The 16,281-nt window shown below is 42.6% G+C and overlaps 1 protein-coding gene across 3 annotated transcripts in view; it reads right to left on the bottom strand.

Moving 5' to 3' along the window:
• Crtac1 (cartilage acidic protein 1) overlaps positions 1 to 16,281 on the bottom strand; it is a 134,414-nt gene that overhangs the window by 102,810 nt on the left and 15,323 nt on the right. For all 3 annotated transcript variants that reach the window (XM_071610695.1, XM_071610697.1, XM_071610696.1), the window contains exon 2: positions 13,747 to 13,946. In XM_071610695.1, coding sequence (XP_071466796.1) covers positions 13,747 to 13,946 — 200 coding nt within the window. The remainder of the gene's footprint in view (positions 1 to 13,746; positions 13,947 to 16,281) is intronic.

Genomic DNA, 16,281 nt, shown 5'->3' with positions numbered 1-16,281 from the left:
AAGTATTTTCTTTCTTTCTTTGCGGGGTGGGGTACTGGGGATTGAACTCAGGGGCACTCAACCACTGAGCCACATCCCCAGCCCTATTTTGTATTTTATTTAGAGACTGAGTCTCATTGAGTTGCTTAGCGCCTTGCTTTTGCTGAGACTGGCTTTGAACTCATGATCCTCCTGCCTCAGCCTCCCAGATAAGTATTTTCTCTGAAGCACATACAGCATTCTGCTCTGTGGTTTTCCTACACGTCTTATCTGTCACATAACCAAGATGGCTTGAAGGAAGGGATCCGATTCTTGTATCTGCCAAAACCCTGAGCACACAGCTGTGCACAAGGTAAGGAGGCATAGAATTTGCTTACTGAATTGATTGATGTTGCTCTCAAGGTTAAGGTCCTTGAATCAATCACTTCTGAGTGTAGTTAATGTTTATTATTTTTATTAGTTCTCTTACCTAAGAGCTTCCATCCATCCATAAGATCCCTGCCTATTTCATTTCATTGAACACTGACTATGTGCTAGGCACTGTAGATACACAGATGAAAATGAGAAAATTCTTGCCTTTAGGTGTCTGCCATATAATGCGAGAGGAGAAATATTAAAAAGAATTATTGATAAGAATATATCATAATGTATGCAGAATGTCTACTGCTTAATTGAATAACATTGTGATAGTTCTTGGGTTGACTTTTTAAAAAAATTTGATCTGGTGAGCAAAATGTCTTTCAGAAACAGGTTAATATTAATAACAGATTATCAAGTGCTCTTATATATATTCTTAAGAATCTGTCCTCAGACTAGATAGCTCCAGGATCTTCTTTGGGACTGGATCATGCTTTGGTCTGCAACATAGCACCAGATAAAGGACTTGCTGTGGCTCAGAAAGGGGATGCCTATGTCTGATTTTTACCATGAGTTTTGGTATCAGATGAGAAAAGGAGCTCTAGAGGAAAAGGAAGGGGAGGAGGAATTATTGGGGGTATGCAAAGGTATTTCAGATCTGAATGAGAACTGCAGGAGACCCATAGGTCTGGGGACCTCGGGAGCAAGAACCATGCCTGATGCCCCCAGGATACTGAGTGTCATCTTCATTCTTTCAGGTTCCTCCATGAATCAAGTGACAGGGCAGCTGGTAGCTGTGAACCCTTACAAATGAAGATCTACAAAGGAAGAGCTTTCCTTCTTAGATTCAAAGAAAGAATACTCAGATTAAAAGAATCCTAAGTCACAGGGAACCCTAGAATAATCTCCAGTTGCCAAAGGGTTACTTTGATTGGCAACCCCACATTCTCCAAAGGAGAAGTATTCTTCCCTAAAAAAGGAATAAAGGTTCTGTGGAGGCCTAAACATCAGATCCTGCCACGGAACCCTGTGCAAGGAGCCCACCAAGGCAAAGCTGCTCTCCAGGAGAGCTCCCAGCTGTGGAAATGCTCAGCCTTTTGACTCATGGACAGCATACAGAGTAACTACAACCCCAGCACACGTCAAAAGGTCCTGAGTCCATGACCTCATATGGTTATAAGCATTCTATAAACAACATGGGAAGAGGGTTTGCATAGTCACATGCGTATAGTCATGTTTCCTTGGGTGGCAAAATCAAATGCCAGTGATGTTGAATAATATCATTTATACTGGCAATAGACTCTGATCGTGACTGTCCCATGTTCCTCCAGAGAGGCCCCATAGGAGGGTCTTGCCTGTCTTCATGAAAATAACCCTTACTGCACATGCTTCTACACACACACACACACACATACAAAATCACACTTCCATGTCTATCTCATGCTTAAGTCTACCCTACTGTAGAGCTCTATTTTGTAAGAAATTATTATTGTTATTTTTCCAGGGATTGAACTCGGGGCACTCAAACACTAAGCCACATCCCCAGCCCTATTTTGTATTTTTAATTAGAGTCAGGGTCTCATTGAGTTGCTTAGCGCCTCACCATTGCTGAAGCTGGCTTTGAACTTGTGATCCTCTTGCCTCAGACACCTGAGCTGCTGGAGTAACAGATGAGCACCACTCTATTTTGTAAGAAATTATTTTAAGCATCTCTGAACAGCTAAGGGAGAGGTTCTCATAAATATCACTTCCTTTAATTGTACGTAACCCCATGTCTTCTTGATAATAGAAAGAACATACGCTTTGGGGATCCTATGTCAGGTGATTTCTGTTTCTATTTGTAAGCAGACCTCCCAAGAATCCTACTATTGTAGAACATGTAAATTTCAGATAAAACATATTTTTAATTTATTGCTGAGCTCACAAAGTTAAAGGAAATCTCCAAGAAGCACCATACCTACAGAAAAGTAAAACAAAATTAGATCTAGCAGCAGTGAGTGGTAGATCAATGGGAAAGAGGAGCCAAGATCACTCCGAAGAGTATTATTAACCCTTGAGCTGGCAGTAAGGTGAGAACACCGAACCCCAGAATCCTACAGTAAGCCAGGACCCTTGGAAAGAGCTAGAGTGTTTCCAGCATAGCAGGATCCCTGGCCCTCACTAGAGGTGGATACAAACTCTCTCTGGTAAGAATTATCTTCAATTTAGGCCTGTATAACTCCCACATTTCAAGATCAAACAAACATAAGGAGTCAAACCACTCCAAATAAGCAGTAAAAAAACCTAACGAAGAACATGTTTAACCCCCAAGTAATGAAGATATTAGAATCACCAAATACAGAATGTAATGATTGAGAAATGTTTAAAGAAAAAAAAAAAACGCAGGAAATCACAATAAGTGAATAAGCAATAAAATACTATCAAAAATTATTAAGAATATCTGGGGGGGGCGGGAAATGACCACACGAAACTCCTAGGAATGAAAAACAGTTTTCAAAATAAAAACTGAGTAGTTTAGATGCAATTGAAGAAAGAATCAGGAAACTGGAAGATACAGCTGGAAAATTATTCTGAATATGGCAGAGTAGAGAGACAGGAGATGAAATAATATGAGAAAGGTTAAGAGATTTGGAAGCTGAAATGAGAAATCCTGACATGGCTGAGTATAATCCCAGAAGAGAGTAAAGGAAGGGAAGAAATTTAAAAAGATGATGACTTGACAACTATTCAGGTCTGATGAGAGACATGAATCCTCAGATGCAGAAAGTACAAGCTGAGTTGAGAGAGAGAGAGACAGAGAGAGATTCGTATCTATATATATGGGAAGAAATAAAAAATGCAAAAAAATGAAAAAGAGACAAGAAATGGATCATCTATAAAGGAATGCCATTACCAGTAATAGGCACATCAAAAGCAACAACATCAGCCAAAGGACAGTGGGTAACTATCAACATAAAATTTTGAAGACAGTAAAATGATCTTTCAAGAATGGAGATATAATAGATATATTTTTTTTATTTAATAAAAACTGAGAGTTTACTATCATCCAGCATTCAGTAAAATAACATCCAAAGAAGAAGAAGAAACAAGATTACAGAAGGTATTCCTGAGATACAGGAACGAATGATGAACAAATAAATGGTAAAAATTGATGTAAATATAAAATAATCTTTTTTATAATATCCTTATAACTTTGTTTTATTTATTTATTTTTATGTGGTGTTGAGGATCAAACCCGGATCCTCGCACTTGCTAGGCGAGTGCTCTACCTCTGAGCCACATCCCCAGCCCTAAAACAGAGTCTTTATATAATAGAAATAATAACAACATCAACAATAATCATAACTAGTAGGGTTAACAAAGGGAAGGATTTTAAAATACCGTACGTATGCCAAAAGAAGTATTCAGAGTTAAAATGTACTAAAGTCCTTGCTTGTAATATTGTAGAAGGGGGTGAAGATAATTTTAGAGTTTTAAAAGTTAAAGTATTATCATAAAAGTTCAAAGTAAACTGCAAAAAGAACAGATGTAGAGGGCATAAACCCCAAATCAATACTGGCAAAAAATTAGACTTAAAAAACAAGAACTTTCCTCAAAAAAAGCCCTTCAATTAACTTTTTAAAAAGTAAGAAAGGAAAAGAAAAGAAACAATAAAAATGTGGATTGGAAAAAAAAAAATAAAAACTCTAACATAGCCAAGTTCTCATTAAATGGAAGCTGACCAAACTCAGCAAAAGGAAAGACATGATCAAACCGTTGAAAAAATTTCAACCACATGTATGCGGCACATAAAAAAAAATTCACTTTGAAAAGCTCAATGTGAATGCATGCAAAAAGATAGACTTGGTATGCTGCCAGCTTTCTGTCACTAGAACAAATACCTGAGATAATCGACTTATAGGAGGAAAGGTTTATTTGGGCTCACAGTTTTAGAGGTTTCAGTCCATGACTGGTTAGCCTGTCACTTCTGGGCCTGGGGTGACCAGCCTATCACAGTGGAAGCACACGACAGGGGACACTCACCCCATAGCCAGGACATGAAAAAAGGGGAGGAAGAAGAAGCAGTTGGGGTCCCACTTCCCTCAGAGGGCACACCCCCAGTGACTGGAAGACTCCCTCCTGGGCCCCTCCTCCTGAATCTTCCACCACCTCCCGAGAGTGCCCAACTGGGGACGGTACCCTTAACACGTGGGTTTGTGGGGAACATTTTAAATCCAAACTATCGTACCTGGCAAATACTAACCCCAAAGACAAAACCACTCTAATAATAGTGGACAAAGAATATTTAGGGATGGGTGAGTTTGCTGCATAATGATACTAGATCCACTCATCAGGGAGACACAAAAATGGTGACATTGCTCCAAATAAATTAGCCTCAAAATATGTAACACAAAAATCAACAGAATCAACAGGAAGAAATGGATCATCATAGTGAGGAGATTACAAAAAAGCTTCTCAGTTATTAAAAAGCCAAAGAGGAAAAAAAAAGTAATAAAGATTATGATTGGAACAACACAAAAACAATTAATTGAATGGGCATATTCAGAATAGTATTTCCACCATTTACCATCTCAAGGACCCTAAACAGATTTCTGGGTCTCAGTTTCCTCATCTGCAAAGTAGGGACAGCATTATGTACAATGTTTTTTTTTTAATCTATGCTAAGGCATCATTGGTGATGAGATTCGGCATATTTTACACACCTCTAGGAAAGGAAACTGCCAACTTAATGCAAACTGCCAAGTGGAAGTCACTTCTCATTTTAAAGATAGTAAAATGTAAAAATATTTGCAATTTAGGATCAATGAAATGTAGCATATCCTGGGGACTGCCGCGATGGTTAAAATGAGAAGATGTGAGTAAAATACCTGACACCTGTTACTTCTGCTCTCTACCCCTTTAAACCTTGAGTCCACAAAGGTGAACATCACCCAGGGAGATCAGGGCAAATTTTGGAAGCAGAAATGTTTGCTTTCAGCTTCTTCGTATCCTTTTGTGTTTTTTCTAGATACATGTACCTCAAAAATAACCTCTTCCTCAGAGGGAAAAATTAAGACAGAGCCATAGCATCCTTGTAAGGAAGTGGGAAAACCACCTGCTCTCAGGTCAGCAGGAGTGTGGAGGAGAAGAGAAAAGCACAGGAGAGGGAGGCTGGGGTCAGACCCGCCCTGGAGCCAAGGTGATTCTGGGAGTGGAAGCTGAGTATGTTCCGAAGGGCAGAAGCAGGAGGCCCAGAGGCAGGGCTGTGGAGGGCTAGCTTCAGCACTCCCCTGCCTGGGCCGGGACTCTGAGGCCTGCAGCGGATCCCATGGGACCAAGAAGGCCTCTTCCCAGCCCATCACTCAAAAAATGGTGAGAAGAGAGGCTTTGAGGGGAGTGGTGGGAGACAGCACACACATCTACTTTCTGAATGGATGAAAAATTCAGATTACTAAAAGTAGCTTTGCCGTTTTCAGCAGAGGCAATTTTAGTGTCTTAATTATATTACTATTTTTGAATGGCTTTTTATAAAAACTCTTCCCTTTTTTCAATGAAAATCAGGGTTTTTTTTTTTGTTGTTGTTAAAATGCCTTTAAAAAAAATAACCGTAAAAACAAACAAATGACAACAAATAAGCCTAATACAATCTTTAACCTAGAGAGGCCTTTGTCCCTTGGTAAACATTCTTGAGCTACCTGTCCTTCTGAGGCCATCCAAATACCCTCTTCCAGGTCTTTGTGATGCATAGCCAGAAGCCCTCTGGACTACCTGTGACCTCTGATCTCTGACCTCTGACCTCCAAGAATGTCTGCATCTATGGGGTGGCATGGGTCAGTTAGGACCTCACCCAGTTTGGTTGTATTTGTCCTACCAAGGACAATGAGATCTCTCCCCAGCTCCAACCACCCATAGAACTGGATGTCAAAGTGAGTTGCAGGGTAAATTAATTTGGAGGGTCAGCAATGAACAAAGTGTGCTTTTAGGAATCCTTTTCAAATCTGCACATGTTCCTATGACAGGGGGTTGACACTGACTTTAAAAAAATACATTTGTTGGTGAAGTGCATTTTATCATTGTGAAATTATAAAAATAATGCTGTTAAAATTCTCTGAGGTAACGGTCGTCACCTTTCTGAAAAATGACACCAAAACCTTCACCTTTCACCTATTATATTTGTTTCCTACGGTGGCTATGAAAAATCACCACAAACTAAATGGTTTAAAACAGTACAAATTGATTATCTTGCAGTTCTCTGTGTTAGGAGGCTGACATTGGTCACACTGGACTGAAACCAATTTTGGCAGGGCTGCATTCCCTTTTGGAGACTCTGGGGTAAATCTCCTCCTTACCTCTTCCAGCCTCTAGAGGCCCCCACATTCTTCCCCCGCTCAGCTCCTCTCTCCATCTTCCATGCCAGGAAGGGAGAGGTGAGTCCTCACAAGGAATCTCCCTTTCCCCCTCTTCTGTCTCTCTTTTTCCACTTTAAAGGACCCTGTGATTACACAGGGCCCACTCAGATAATCCAGGATAAACTCCGCCTCTCAGAGTCATTAACTTGATTATGATCTACTAAGTCTCCTCTGCCAAGTAAAATAACATATTCCTGGGTTCTAGGAATTAGGAGGTGGGTGTCTTTGGGCAGCCATTATTCTACTTACCATACCTGGGGTAATGAAGACACAGGGCCTCAGACCTTTGAGCTGGCCAGGGAAATCTAATTTAGGGGAAGAGGACAGAGGCAGCATTTTTGGCCCTTGCTTAGGACTGACCAGGGCTAAGAGGAAAGAGGTATCCAAGCAGCAATGAGACATCTCTGGTAAGCCCGCCATGCACTGCTGAGTGACCTTTTTAGGAACGTTTTAAGAATGGGTTAATAAGCCTTGGCTTCTGTTCCAACTTTTGTCTTGTTAGTATTCAAACTCAGGGGCAGTCTATGCTGAACCACAGCAGAAGAATTGGTACCTGCAATCTTTTTTTCCATGATACCGATGACAATGAATCTCAGGGTTAAGGGTGACCCATTTAAGAAACATATTTTTGCAGAGGAGGCTTTAGAGGAAGTCCTTTTTGCAGTTTGAATTAGAAAGTATTGAAGTTCCTGGATTCAGTTTTTAACATCAGCAGCTTCTTTTGCAGATGGAGAATAGCCTCTTCTTTTCCTTCTTGGCACTGTTAAATCTAAATTGATAAAGTTCAGACCCTGGAACATACGTAGCTGTACACACAGTAGGTGCTGAAACAGCCATTGAATCAAATAATCCCCAAACCGATCTTTTATTTTTAGTCTCTGAATCAATAGAAAAAGATTGAAATTGAAAACAATTTGGTGATACCCTATTAAGACTGAAAACATACATATCCTTGATCCAGCATTTCCACTTATTGGTCTCTATCCTAGAGGAAAATTGGTGTGTGTGTGTGTGTGCAAGGCTGTGCAATCAGTGCAGCATTGTTTGCAGTGGTCACAGATTAGAAACCGCTTACATGCCACTCACTTGAGAAACAGCAAAATATATACAGTATATCCACACTGAGCAATGGAAAAAAAAAAAAAAGCTTGATCAATATGCTTGGACATATTAAACAGTGAGAAACAAATGAAATAATATGTATCAGTGTGATTCCTCCAAAAAATTACATATCTTGTTATCTATGTGTACTATATATGAATATCATGGAAATTTATGTAACAGAATCCCTCTCTCGCTATCTTTATCTATTTCTGGAACCATAAATACCAAACTGAAAATAATTATTCTTCCAAGAGGGGTCTGGGATGGAATTGGAGTAGGGGGTCCCAGGATGGGAAAGGTAGATTTTTACCTCCATCTATATTGTGTGAGATATATATACTTTTGCAGTAAGTTTTGTATTTAAGTGTAATTAAAAGTAAAATAGGTTTTAAGTTTAAAAAAAGAAAAACTGAAGCAATCTAACATTTTAAGATAATGTCAAAATTGATGATCAAATCTATTCTTTCTTTTATAAAACAATAGAACTAAAAGTTCAAAAATATTTATTCCCATTTATTGAAAGCATATGTATGTATATACATAGTATACCTAAATACATTTGTATACATATTTACACCTATATATACATATATACCTATATATATATATACCTATCTATACATCATATGTATGCGTGAGAATATATACTACATGTGTCTATAGTTATGATAACATGTACAAATGCTGTCTTAGTTAAATCATAGATAAATATCCTGTTCCTTAACATTGTTCTTATTATTTTAATGGCAAAATATCTCCTATATGATCATGATTAATCTGGTAATTGAATACAGTTTGCCTTTTAAACAATTCAATTAACTTTAGTAAATTAAAAAAGTTTCCTGACATAATTGCAAAATTAGGAAGGGGGAAAAAAAAAGCCCTGCTTCACAATATGTAACATCCCTTTAAATGAAACCCTTCCAAGTGTGAAGAATGCGTTAAGGTTTTATCAAATGAATGCTCTTTGTGTACAAAAACCGATCTAAATCGTGATTTAAACTTTACAACCACTACCCTCTTTCCATTTGAGCAGACGCCTGGTGGAGACTGAGAGGGCAGGGGGGTTATCTCAGACCTCCGGGGATATCCCGGGAAACAAAGCTGCTCTGTAGGAATTGTACAAAATTGACACCAACAGGAATTCCTTTCCAGACTCGGTGAGACTGTGAGGCTGTAGATTGGTGTTGAGTTCCACTGAGAAAAAGGGAGGCCACTGGGCTTTCCATTTACCCGGGGAACCGTTCCTGAAGATCCTCAGTGGTTCGTGCGTGCGTGGCCGTCTCTGGGGGTGATCAAATCCAACCCTCACCCCGCGGGGAGGCGGCTGTGCACAGACCGCAATCATGCACCTGCCGCTTAACAGATAAGCCCTCCAAATGCGGAGGCACTCGCCCAGCTGTGGCGGAGGAGCAGAGCGAGCCGGCCCGTTCCCTCCCCCTTCCCCGCAGAACAAAGGGCGGTCATTTTCTGCTCCTCCCAGAGTCAGAGGCACGAACACGCCTTCCATCACAATTAACTCAAGAATCCGAAACACAACACAAACCCACCGCAACATGCTCAAAATCAATGCCGTCAATATCCAGAACGAGAATACAAAAAAAAAAAAAAAAAAAAAAAGCAAAACAAAACAAACCTATTCAAAGAGTAAATACTCAAAGCAACAGGGCTTGAGTCAGACACAGTGACTCAAGGTCAACCAATCCAAGACAAGTTCAAGTACTGGCCGCCTTATAAACTGAAGAGCTGGCCATTATCCCAGGGGTTGCAAAGGTAAGTGACTTCAGGGGGCCAGGTAATGGAAAGATCCATAAGATAATAGAAGGTGGGCCTGTCATGAGCAAGACAGCAGGTGCTCCAGAGAAAGGCATTCAAATTCATTTTTTTTTTTTAAATTTCAACTCCTGCTACATGATTCTTAAACAGAATCTACAATCAGAGAAAGACACAGGGTTAAATATGGGTGTAGGGTGAAAGAAACAAGAATGAGAGTCAAAATCGGAAATGTTGCCAAGGAGTCCATGTGGGCTGAAAGGCAGGGCAGTGATCCTAGCTGTCATTATTTGAAAGGATGGTGACCACTTGGTTTTTATCTTCAAAGGCAATAGCAAAACAAAAGCTAAAAGAAATGGCCGATTAAGCTCTAATATGAGGGATTCAGATGAGTCAAATCAGTTTTTGACATAAGTAACTATTGAGCTGGATTGCAAAATGATTGCACACATTTCCTTGGATGGCTCTCTGTAAATGGAGCTTCCAAATACTTTAGGTGTGGCTTTACTGGAAGGCAAGGGGTGGGACAAATGACCTCCCAAGGTCCTGATTTAAATATGTCTGTATAGTCAACTCTTGGTTATCCAGCCCCAAGGAGGAGACAGTGACAAATCATCCTAAGCTGGAGATAATAAAAAGTTATATTTGCCTTTGGAATGTATTTTGTTACTTAAATTAGAACGTGTCTGTCTGATGCTCTGAGAATTCACAATGCTTCACAACAGCCACAAAGAAACTCTGACCTGGGGCTGGGAGGCTGCCTGATTTCGCCATCCTGTCCTCTGAGTAACTCTTATCCTTTGCTGAGGACGAGCAACGAATGCCATCTTTCAGAATAACAGCCAGCAGCTCAAGCTTCCTCAGACAGAGGCTGCCTGTCACAAGCCCTTCCCTGGGAGGAAAGACTGGGGTCTTTCTCCAGGTCTCACCCACAATCAAGTGCTGCTTGTTCTGGTTCTTATTTCCAGAGGACTACTCCAAAGTCCTACAGGACCCACAGGAAGCAGCAAGCTAGACAAGGGTTAGGTATCTACTCTAAGTTCAGTACAAATGATGATCTAGCTTCTCCACCTCAGAGGACACAAAAGCAAATGTCTTGAGTGCCTTGGAAGAGGAGGAGAAAAGGACTTCATTGAAGAGGAAGATGAAACGCACGCCCAGTGCTTAGAAAGAAAGAAATTGCAGGAAATGTGGGAGCAAGCCCCTGCACATCAGCGGATGGGTGGGATGGAGACCGACACTTGAAGTCACATTTGCTCTGCGACTGACCTCAGCATATGGTTTCGGGGTGGGGGCACGTGAATAGCGCATCATCTTTGACCTGGAAAGGACAAGGAGACACCAAAAATTCTATGGTCAAATGGTTCTGCTTCTTCCCAAAGAGACCTAGGCCAGGACCAGCCTGGGGACAAGACCTTCTCTGATAGATCGGTTCTTTGCAGCTGAAAGATGAATCATGAGGAGGGTGGTGCAGCCAGAGAGATGCCAGGGAAAGGGGCAGGATGGTGAGGAAATGAGACAAATAAGCTTCCAGAGGCTACTGCTCTTCTGTAGGGGGCAGGTTCAGCTCTTCAGGCCTTTTCTGCACCTCCCTCTGCAACCCATGGAGAAAAGTGAGCAACGGAGCAGGAGAAATCCTAAGGTCTCCTGACGTGGCTGGAGAGAGGGAGCACCAGGTTGTGTGAACCAGAGCTGGCTTCGTGGCATAAGTGGACACGATTTACTGAAATCAGAGATGCCTGTGGAGACAGTGAGAGCCTTTTCACGTGCTGGGCCCTGTAGCTCCTTCCAGGTGTTCCAGAGGAAAGGAAACGAGGGTGAGGAGACCTGTTCACATCTAAGGTCTTGTTTTTTCCATATTAATTTATGGGAATACAAGGTCCTACCATCAACCAAGATGAAAGGACAGCATGTTCATAGTAGTAGCTTGGGGCTGGGGGTGGGCATGCATGGGAGGAGAGGGATGGTTGATTGCCTGCTGTTCTCTGTCTTCTGTCCCCAGGGTCTACCAGGGGGAGGCTGAGGTCACACAGCAGGAGACAGGGCCCACGAGAACATTTCAGAAGGACATCAAAGTCCTTTAACTGGAGACTTTGGCATGGTGGAACATGGCTTTGGAAGTCTGGCTGGGCACAGACTTGGCCAGGAGGGCTTCTCCTTGATTCAGAGAGAGATCGGGCAGTCACAGGGCAGAGCACAGGACAACTGCGCAGCCCACAACTCTGCTCAGCTCACCTCGGGTGAAAAGGGTTGCTACCATCATTCCTAGTTCCTCTTTTCCTGTCACAATCTGCTTTTTAGTTTTTCCATCTGGAAAACCAGAACTGAACTGTCCAATCTAAATGTGGCTATTTAACTAAAATTAAATCAGATTAATAATTCAGTTCTTTGATCGTACGAGCCATATTTCAAGTGGTTAACAGCAATATGTGGCTAATGGACACCAAGCAGGGCGGTCCCAATGGAGAATGGTTAGGTCTTCATGGGAAGTTCTATAGGATGGCACACTTCTTCGGTATATAATCTAGTACTGCTCCTCTTCACAGCATAGAAGAAATGGATAGTAAAAGAAGAAATACACTTTATAAAGTATCTGTCCTCTACATCATCACTACTGATCCTTGTGATTGCCCTGTGAGGTATGTAGGTAGATTTCAATATGCTCATCTTACAGATGAACAAAGTGGGTCTGCGGAGTTGAATGAATTCACAACTATTGGGTTAAGTATGGTTAAGATCAAAACTGGGTCTTCCGCAGGGCAGGGTTTTGCAAGTTAGTAATCCCAGCAACTTGAGAGGCTGAAGCAGGAAGACCACAAGTTTGAGGCCAGCTTCAGCAACTCAGTGAGGCCTGTCTCAAAATAAAATTTAAAAAGGGCTGGGGATGTAGCTCAGTAGTAGAGTGCCTCCGGGTTCAATTCCTAGTACTTAAATAAATAAATAAGATTTAAAAAAAATAAAACCAGGTCTTCCATTTCCAAGGTCATGCTTTTTACTGTTACCTGCAACTGCTACAAATAATGTTACCTGCTGGTACTTTGTTCAGTCCCTCCATAAAACTCAGACCTCCCAGAATGAGGCCGAGAGGCCCCTTAGTGTTTTTATTGATTGACTGATTTTTGAAGTGATAACTAAGCTTGGTACAGTGCAGCTTGATAGCTCAAGAGTTAGGCAGCCTTAAGGTTCAAGTCCTGACTCGTCCCACTTACTATTTATTTACTTAACAAGAGAGCAAGCTGCTTACTATCTCTGAACCTCAATTTCCTCTTCTCTAAATGGGGATGACAGTGTTGTCAGGACGATGGAATAAAACAATGCATGCAAAATAAGATGATGGACAGGACCTGACACATAGTAGTGTTCGATAAATAATAATTACCAATGGGGATTGGCAGAATTGACAATGCACTGTCACGTGCAATAGGCTTTTGAAATTTCAGGACAGGTCATTACAGCTACCTCCCCCCAGTTTTTATAGAACATGCATTTGAATCAGTGAATAAGGCACTCACTCAAGATCATACAACTAGAAAGTTGTACACCTAGGGCTCTCTCTCAAGCTATTTGAACTCCAAGTTTACGTGTTTCTTATAATACAAGGTTGCTTTTTCTTGAGAGAAGAGAGCAGTGGACCCCAAGGCATGGTGAAAGGAGATTTAACAACACCTCTTGATTTCCATCTTCTCCTCTTTGAAATGAGCAACTGTTTTCTCAGTTTTATGCAAATTACATAGTGCAAAGCAGGCTGAGCATCTCCTCATACCTGGCTGCCATCTTTAAGCCACTCCTATGTATATCTCCTACAGCCCCCCCCCCCAACCCCGGGAAGCAGGTAATTCCTGTATGAGCCATAAATATAGTGGGAAGAGAGAGTCTTGAAGCCCCCAGAAAACCCTTGCATCAAACAGCCTCCATCCACACTGCCGTCCTTTCCAACTTCCTGCTGTGGCAAAAGGCGAAGCCACAGCAACCCCCACCCAGGCCAACCCAGCCAGGCTGTGGCTGAGCTGCGGAGGATCACAGGGCGATGACTGAGAATGTGTGTTGTCACAAGTCACTGGGTTTTGGAGTTATTTGTAACACAACCATATCACAGCAAAAGCCAGCTAATATATCTGTCACACCTTGGGTGGGAGGCACTTACCCCGCCACAACAATCTCGAAGTCCCCATCGTGGTCCACATCAGTGACCGCCACACCGTAGTTGAGCTGAGTGGGGTTGCTGTCATAGTCAGGGGGTAGAACTGAGTTGGTGACTGCAGTGAACATGGGTTCAGTCCTCTGGGACCCCTCAGTGGGGGGCAGAAGCCACAGCAGTAGCGGGAACAGTAACATCCCGGACACCTGAAACCAAAAGTCATGAACATTACTGGAAGATCCTGAAGCCGAAGTATCCCAGGGAAACCCAGTCCCAGGTCAGCCCAGAAGTGCCTTTCTCTGTTGCGGCTATAGCTCAGTGGTAGGGCTCCTGCCTAGCATGTGTGAGGCCCTGGATTCAATCCCTCGCACCACACAACACACACACACACACACACACACACACACACACATAAAATAAGAAGTGCCTTCTCCCCTCTCATGCCACACTATTCCACAAGCCTTTACAGACCTTTCCCTACATTGCAACCTGCCCCATCACGGTGGAGCACCTGCCTTCTCTTTCTATAGCGCCTATCACCATAAAACATACAATATAATTTACTTACTCATTAAACTTATTTACTATCTTCCTCTGCTACAATATAAGCTCCACTTGAGCAAGGAACTTTGTGTGTTTCATTCATGAAGGACACCAAGCCAAGGGCAGGGTACACGGTAGGCACCCAATATGTATTTGAGGAAGGAAGGAAGGAAATATACACAGGCATCTTCCACATTCTGGGAGAAATATTGAAAAAAAAATGCAGAAAATAACCACTCTCAAAGAGTGCAGAGGTGAGGCTAAGACCCCCATGAGCATCCAGGCCTAGAACAGCAGAGGCAGGGGGCTGTCTTCCTGTGGGGTGTTGGGACAGACTCCAAAAGTAGCCTGAGGGGAATCTGTGACTTGCAAGTTCCCTGAGCCAAGATCCCTCCCAAAGGCAGCTGGCCATTGCCTCCAGACCAAGAAGCAGCCAGTCAGGGGATGCATTCCAGCAAGGTCTGGCGGGTAGCACATCATTCACTTGGAGAAATTAAACCATTGCGTGCGTGTTTTATTATAAATTAATTATGTATAATGCATTGTATAATTCATTATTATATCTCTAACATAACTCAGGGTGTTGCCAAGCAGCCTGGGGCCATGGGAGCCGGTGGCACTCACCCAGGAGACAGATGAGAATGGCCAGGGAGGTGGAAGGACTCCACCCTCTCTGAGCCTGAGCAAGGGAGGCACTTGGAATGCTCCAGATGGCACCGCCCTGAGACTCTGCCCACAGGCGGAGAATTAGACCTCAGAGTGTTCCAAAAGCTTGCTGGGACATCTCACAGAGTCTGTGCAGGCCCAGTCCTGCCAGGCAAAGTGTATCTTCCCGCCTTCAGAAGGCAGCAAACCTCTTCCTGATGGGACTTTTGCTGCTGGTTCGACAGTGCGTCTGGCGGCTGAGAACAAGGTTGACTGAGACTGACTTAATGAGGGAAGAGCAAGGAAGATCTGAAGACTGTCTCCCTACATGGAGACAGACGCTCCTGCCAGCAAATGAGCTTGCTCCAGGTCAAAGGCCCAGAGACAAGAATGAAAGGCCCAGGCGCTGCCTTCAGAGCCAAGATCGGAAGCCTCCCTGGTGCCGGGCTGGAGGAGAGGCCGGAGAGAGACCTGGGGCGGGGCTCCAAGTGCAGGGCAGAAACTGCTGGTGAGCCTTGGGCGAAGGAGGTCTTGTGGCATGTTCGTTGGGTGCATGTTGGGAGTTGCACTACCAGATCTGAGTTCATTTCAAAGAACAGAAACTTCTGAATAAGACAGCAGCTTCTACTGGACTGTCTAGTCACGAAAGGCAAATGCATCACCATAAGAGTTGTACGACTTGGCAGGCAGTTTGATTGGATAAAGGAAACTCATAATTGGATAATGAGTGGCTGGGGGTGGGGGGAAGATAAAGAGTGTTTAATAACCTGTGTAAAGACGTGATGAAATGTAGCATGGGTTTGAGTCACTGGACTTTTCAAGGTATGACTTCTATTGAAGGGACAGCAAATGAGTTTCAACTTGAGAACCAAACCCAAGAGACTGGCAGCGGCTGGGAAGAGTTATCAGCTTACAGCATCTGCAATGAGTGTGGAAGAGGAAAGTGGCATTGGGTGTGCCTTCCAGAAGCAAGTTCCTTAGAAGCATATACCTACTATAATTTGAGTCAGTGCCACCAGGCATTGGGTCCTGTTCAAGTAATACAAGCCTGACTGTTAGAAATTTTCTAATGAAGACTGTGAGGGGCAAGAACTGTGATCCAGTCTCTTGCTTTCTATCTGTTCTCTGAAAAGTTAAGCTTTTAATGAAAGGAGCTAATTGGGGGAAAAAAACTATTCTGTGTTACTCATTTCCAGATAAATAACTAAAAGCAAGATGAAAAAGAAACAGGGCACTTCTAGGTCAACCTCTCTTTTTCTTGGTGATCTTGAACAACACAACCTTTTGGGTCCCAGGTTTCTCCTCCAAAATGAAGGCTTGGAGATCTCGAAAGGTCCTTCCTGGTTCTAAAAT

This window comes from Marmota flaviventris, chromosome 4 (assembly GCF_047511675.1).
Source record: "Marmota flaviventris isolate mMarFla1 chromosome 4, mMarFla1.hap1, whole genome shotgun sequence".
In the NCBI taxonomy this organism is placed as follows: Eukaryota; Metazoa; Chordata; class Mammalia; order Rodentia; family Sciuridae; genus Marmota; species Marmota flaviventris.
This window is presented reverse-complemented; position numbering and strand designations above follow the sequence as displayed.